The 6,615-nt window shown below is 35.6% G+C and overlaps 1 protein-coding gene across 1 annotated transcript in view; it reads right to left on the bottom strand.

Annotated features, from left to right (window-relative positions):
* Nucleotides 1-329: 329 nt before the first annotated feature.
* The window catches only part of LOC308691610 (interleukin-31 receptor subunit alpha), a 30,687-nt gene continuing 24,401 nt past the window's right edge, over nucleotides 330-6,615 (bottom strand). The window contains exons 11-16 of the mRNA XM_081367008.1: nucleotides 4,712-4,840; nucleotides 4,162-4,308; nucleotides 2,919-3,062; nucleotides 2,685-2,778; nucleotides 2,519-2,600; nucleotides 330-1,522 (exon numbers count right to left, since the gene is read on the bottom strand). Coding sequence (XP_081223134.1) covers nucleotides 908-1,522; nucleotides 2,519-2,600; nucleotides 2,685-2,778; nucleotides 2,919-3,062; nucleotides 4,162-4,308; nucleotides 4,712-4,840 — 1,211 coding nt within the window. The 3' untranslated portion in view covers nucleotides 330-907. The remainder of the gene's footprint in view (nucleotides 1,523-2,518; nucleotides 2,601-2,684; nucleotides 2,779-2,918; nucleotides 3,063-4,161; nucleotides 4,309-4,711; nucleotides 4,841-6,615) is intronic.

Here is a 6,615-nt window from a genome sequence, read left to right as displayed (position 1 = left end):
GTGACTCTAAAACCATTAGAGTCTATACAAACGTACACTTAAAGTTCTTGATAAGAAACCAATACACTTTTATCATTGTTCAATATTAAAAAAATATATAATCTGCTGAGTTGGGAAAATATGATTAAATATCCAAATGTATGCCAAATGTATGATTATCTATGGTTTAACTTCTCCCCCTCTTAGTCAGTTAGTATTTTAGTCAGTTAGTTAGTATTAGTATTAGTATAGTAATTTATAATAATAACCTCTAAATTTTGTATGTAATTACAGCCAGATGACTAGTGGCTGGTCTGTGCATGCAATTCCACAAAACTGAAAGGCTATCTGAACATAAGAAATAGGCTTTTTTTAGAAAGGAAAATTTAAAAGATAAAAAAGACATTTTTTAATGTAATCATGTAATCAATACAGTAAAAAGTAACTGTAGTCTGATAATAAGTATTTTAGATAAGTAATATAATCTAATTACAAGTAATTTTTGGAATCTGATTATGATTCCAAATTATCATTTACTACCCAGCACTGCAAACAGGATCTGAGCACATACACAGTCAAACATATAGATCAAATTACAATCCAATACACAAATAAATGGATTTGGACTGACAGTGTGAACCTAGCCTTAGATGGAATGCTCCATTTTAGGTAAAGCTAGGGCTGTGTCATTGATGTAGGAGTCTTTGTCATGAGCACTGGGCGTTTCAGAATTCTGAGCCTTGGGTCCAATCCACTGCCATTAAAAGTGACGTGTTCCATCTTTTATGGGAGGCGTTGAGTAGTGGCTAAAGCTCAGTCAGAAACAGGACAATGAACCTTGCACCCTTAAACGCGGCTCCTATAACCTCGGGATGCTCCAGAGTGATTTTCTTTGTAACAGTTCTGTAAATCACTGGATTAAAGCACTTCAGAGCACTGTGATTTCTGGGTTCAAAACTTCCGCACCATTACATGCCCCTGATGGGTTATTAGACTGTACATTTCTTGAAAAACAGGACTGCCGAATGTAATCCTGCCCTGGATGTACAGGAACAAATTCTGGTTTCACTGTTTGGATGGATGGACCCTGAATCCCAATCATAGTGACCTGCTGGAAGATCTCCATGGTGGTGTAATCACTCATGAAAACAACAGCAGGTTGGGATGCTGGGATGAAGTCCGACCGTGTCGTGTTGGAGATGGTCTCTCCAGGGTCTTTGCTTCCTAAACTTGTGATGTCATTGTCAACAAAACTGCTCAAAGTGGAGTCTGTCTTACCGAAGTCCATAGGGAAGGTCTCTGTGGAAACAGACTCTCTGGTGGGGATTTGTGTTGGGGTGTCTGGAGGTGTGATCTCATCCAGGATGGATGGGCTGTCCTTATCTTCACTGAGAAGAAGGATGGTGGGCTTTACACCAGCGTGAGAAATGGGAGGACTGCTGAGAGGAGTCGCCTCCCTTTTGCTCTCAACAACACACACTGTACTGGAATCACATCCCTCACTCTCTTCTAACCGCTGCCTGTTCAGCGGCTCCAGGATACCCTACAGAGAAAAGAGAAAGAAAGTGACCAAATGATTCAAAGTCCATATAACTTACACTGTTCAAACATCTCATGATGAATTAAAACTTAAATGGTACCATGGTAATACAGTGTTGTTTGGGACACCATCAAATTATTGAATACTATGGAGTTATAAATACCATAGGAACAAGGTAATCATTCAGTATAATTGATGTTAATCTACTTTAATCTACTAATACAAACGCAATTCACCCACTACAAAATTTATACTTTTATTCAGAAACGATACATTAATTTGTTTTAAAAGTGACAGTAAAAACTTTACACAGTTAAAAAAAAATTTTTTTTCAAATAAATGCTATTCTTTTAAACTTTCTATTGATCAAAGGTTCCAAAAAACTATTAAGCAGCACAACTCTTTTCAACATTAGTAATAAGAAATGTTTCTTGAGCATCAAATCAGTATTTTAATAATTTCTGAAGGATCTGATACTGAAGACTGGAGTAAAGAGTGCTGAAAATTCAGCTTTGCCATCACATTATTTATTTATTACATTTTCAAATAGAAAATGGTTATTTCAATCTTTCAAAATATAGCTGGTTTTACTGTATTTTTGATCAAACAAATGCAGCCTTGGTGAGCATAAGAATACTTTTTGAGTTTTTGAAAAAGAATGGCAAAACTGTTTTTGAAAGTACACATTGAATACTTGTGAAAGATTAAACACATCCAATGATTAAAGGAAATATGTTATTACTGTTTTGTTTGTGGTTACACCGCATGACATTTTTAGTGGCATTACATTTAAAATTTTATTTTATAAACGATAGTATTACCATCTGAGGTCATCACTGCCTCAGTAGTTTTTCGTATACTCTTTTTTTATATATTTTTTGTATATTCTTATCACAAAGTATTGTTTTATCATTATATTATCTCATATTGTCTTATATTGTATTATATTATTATATTGTCATTATATTGCATCATGTATATTGTTATTATACTTCTTACCAGTTCATAGGCAATTTCAATTTTCTGAACAGCATTGCTATTTTCAGGATTTGGTATACTTGGCCACATCAGTTTCTTGGCTCTGTAAAAATCCACATTGAGCTTTACGTTAGTTATTGGTTATATAGTGTCAGTCTTTCGGAAAATGAAATGCGTGTGTCTTTACCTGTGCAGAAGCCGACAGCTGATGTGAACCGCTAGTAAAAGAATTATTATTCCCACAATCACCGCAGCTATAATGCTGCTCAAAGCAGTGAATTCTGTCGGAATAAGCCATGTTGTCAATGCATTTGTGACTTTTTTTAATTCATGTAATTAGAAAACAAACCTCCTGACAGACACATTTACTGTGTATCATGAACAGCAGCAAGGCAGATAAACTTGAAAAATAGGAGTTTACCTGGCGGGTTTGTAACAAAGTGTTTGAAATCACTGCGCTCTCCTTCTCCAGCCGCTGTAAATGCAGACAGCTGCACACGGTACTCACTGTTGCTTTCAAGATTAGGCAGCTCAAACCTGTTTATGATGGGATCCACTTTAAAGGCTGTAAATGTCAAATGCAATAGAAAACAGGCAAAATCAGACAGCAGTTCAAAAAATATCACATGTATAACCGTATTATATAGTGCATTTCACTGATTCTTGAGAACTGGGACAAAAAAAGGTTTCATCAATTTGACTTTATTTTCATTCAATCCATTTATTTCTTTATTTGCCCATAAAGCCCTGATATACTTCAAGGGAAATCGAAGAGGCCTGCACGGGCCTGGCCCGCCATCCCTCCCCCAAGATCTGTCATGTTTGGTTTTGTTTCATGTTCTTGGTTCATGTCTGTCATGTTTCTTATTACCACGGTTGGTAATTGTCATGTACGTGTTTCTGTTTTTCCATGCCACGCCATGTCTTTTTATGTTTGATCTTGTTTTGAGAATTAAAGCTGCACTTGGGTTCTTTCTTCAAACTTGCCTTCAGTGGATATCATTACATTAATAAACCACGCTTTGGTACAATTCCAATTGTCATTACATTTCATCAAAACATTTTTCAAATGATAATCAGTGAGCTGTTTATTAATATAATGCTAAATTTTATAAGACCATTATCAAGCCAAAAAAAAAAAAAAAAAAAAAAAAACCTACTGTCTACTGAAAAATTAAATCTGTTAACTATTATAATTTTCTTGAAATAAGTCCAGATCTTTCAAGAAATATGGGGTTGATGTGGCTGTTAGAGCACAGTTAAAATGAAATGTATGAAACTTAAGACCTAAGATCAGAAACAAGTGGTAAAGGAATGCTCCGAATTTTAGAAATATCTGACAGTTGACAATCAAACACAAATTCAAGCCAAGTGACAAATAATAATAAATAATAAGCTTTTCACTTATAATTTGAAATCTACCAGTAATGTGTCTAATGTTTCATTTTAAATAATAACTTTATTTTAAAACATTTTAAATAACTAATTAAACGCTACATGCCACCTGTCACAGCACAGGTTTCCTGGTATACAGTTGAGAAAATTAATTCTCTTAATCAAGTCAATGAAGGTGAAAGAAACAAGCCTAAACATGTTTTGTCCCAGTTCTCAAGAATCTCTGATAAGCATTTCATGATGGTGAATTATATAAAGCTTCTCCTCACATGTTTCAATATTGTCCTTTTTGTAGTAGATGTAGTAGCCTAATAAGAATCCACGCAAGTCTTCCTCAGACACGGGACTCCACGTGATCACTGAGGAATACTGGGTAATATTCAAAATGCTCACATTCCCAGGAGCACTAATCGGACCTGAAAAAGTGCTTCAGTTCAGTCATATAGAAAGACACATCTGTTGTCTATAGCAGACCAGTTAAAAATGTAGATATTCTGACAGTATATGGTGTGAATCTTCAGCATTTTACCTATCAGTAGCACATATTTCTCAGCCAGAGAATTCAGTTTGACACTTTTTTAGACTACAAATAAATGATTTTCAAATAAACAATATAATTGTATTATAGATGTTAACTTCTTAACTAGCATTAACCAGCACAACGTCCTTTGTCGGTCAGCTTAATAGCGAGGTTTTGCTAGTGAAAAGCACATATACTGGTCAATCAACTACACTACCAGCACAAACCAGTATATTTATCAGGCTGGAAATGTATTAACAATTATATATATTAGCAGTTTTATGAATATTTGGACTCACTTCCTTCTGTGAAATAAGCTTGGGCTGTGCCATATGTCATCTCACTGTTGTTCACATTCTTCAGGTCGCAGGTGTCCAGGTATGGTCTGGTGTGCAGAGAGAAATAATATCTCGTATAGGGCTGAAAAACTAAATTCAAAGAAAGACAAAAAAAGTGTAGAACACTGTTGCAATTCTTAATGCTGTTAATAAATACAGTTCTTAAAGGAGAACTCCGGTCAATTTTAACATTGAGCTCATTTTTTTGTACATTTGGAGTGCTGTCAATACAGAGAACAACGACAAAAATCGGTGTTGCCTACACCGAGTTATTCTATTTTTAAAATTTGCACCCTGTTGACTTCAATGGGGCAAGTACTAAACCTGCTTTTAGCCTCTTAACATCCTTGATGTGTCATTACAAGTGCACAGAAAATGTGAGTGATTCCTTCAGAGTGAACACGAGTGAATCTGACTGCAGTAAATGTGAAAGATATGTATAAAAATGATGTTATTTAAGCCAGCGCAAATACCTGTGTTTACATCCTGTTTTCGGTTGAAATCCAAAGTAATCGATTGCCGAGTTCACGCGCGTGATCATAGGTAACTAAACCTATGCACGTGAACTCGGCAATCGACTACTTTGGACTTCAACCGAAAAACAGGATGGCTGAGTCCCAATTCGCCTACTTATACTACGACCTAAAAGTATGTACTTTTTTTTGTGATGAAAAAGTACATACTTTTGAGTGTGTAACAAAAAAGTATGCACGTTCTGGGACATACTTCGATGACGTCATGCAACGTGAACTTGAACGTGGTTGCCTAGTTACGCACACCGCGACTGTTAACAAAACATTTAACATTTCATTCATTCTTATATATCCAATATAATTTTATTTACTATTCCCATCTTTTTTTCCACAATACATTTACAATGTGTTTACCAAATTGAGGAGTGAAGCAGGGCGTCGTCGTAGATCAACCAGACGCAGGTCGTTTGTGAGGCGGCTGGTTCTGACGTTCATGTGCAAATGTGTGTAACGAAAGCTAGCGCAACTTAAGTTAAAGTTAGAGTTAAAATATTTAAAGTTTATAGTGTAACTATTGTTTAACGTATTTTATACTTAATCTTATATTTATGTATAATACTTAAAAATACCCCGATGAAAATTAACCATGCTTTTACTATAGTAAAAGTGTAGTAACCATGTTTCTTTGGTTGGACTGATAAAGTTAACATATGTACAGCCACAGTATTACTACAAATAAGTCAGACAGAAACATCAAAAGAAATACATAAAAAAAGACACTTGCATGACACTGTACTAGAGCCTTTTTATTTATTGTTTTGTAGCCTGCAATGAGGCGCTCGGTATCTTCATCGGACCCTACAAGATAAACACGGTACTTTTTTGGCACAACATAAACCCATTAATATTACGAGACAATAAAATATAACTTTAATTAGGGTTAAACATTGGAATTCTTACACTTAAAAACTGAGGGCGCATCTCCGTTGCTGCATCCGACTGCCAGGTTTACATCACCGCAGAGCTCCTCCCTCCCGCACGCAATGGGTTGTGGGCAATATTAGCCGTTAGAGTGTGCATTGATCTGCACTTCGAATTCTAACCGGAAATAGTAGACCATCCGGGTATCTTTGGAATACTCATTTCAACATGCTATGATTTGGGACGTACTAATTCTAGTTTCGCATACTATTTAGGACGGATAGTATGCGAATTGGGACTCAGCAGATGTAAACACAGGTATTTGCGCTGGCTTAAATAACATCATTTTTATACATATCTTTCACATCTACTGCAGTCAGATTCACTCGTGTTCACTCAGAAGGAATCACTCACATTTTCTGTGCACTTGTAATGACACATCAAGGATGTTAAGAGGCTAAAAGCAGGTTT

The sequence above is a fragment of the Scardinius erythrophthalmus genome (genome assembly GCF_964197995.2).
Source record: "Scardinius erythrophthalmus genome assembly, chromosome: 5".
Classification (NCBI taxonomy): domain Eukaryota; kingdom Metazoa; phylum Chordata; class Actinopteri; order Cypriniformes; family Leuciscidae; genus Scardinius; species Scardinius erythrophthalmus.
Note: the sequence above shows the minus strand (reverse complement) of the source record. Positions and strands in the feature narration are given on the sequence as shown.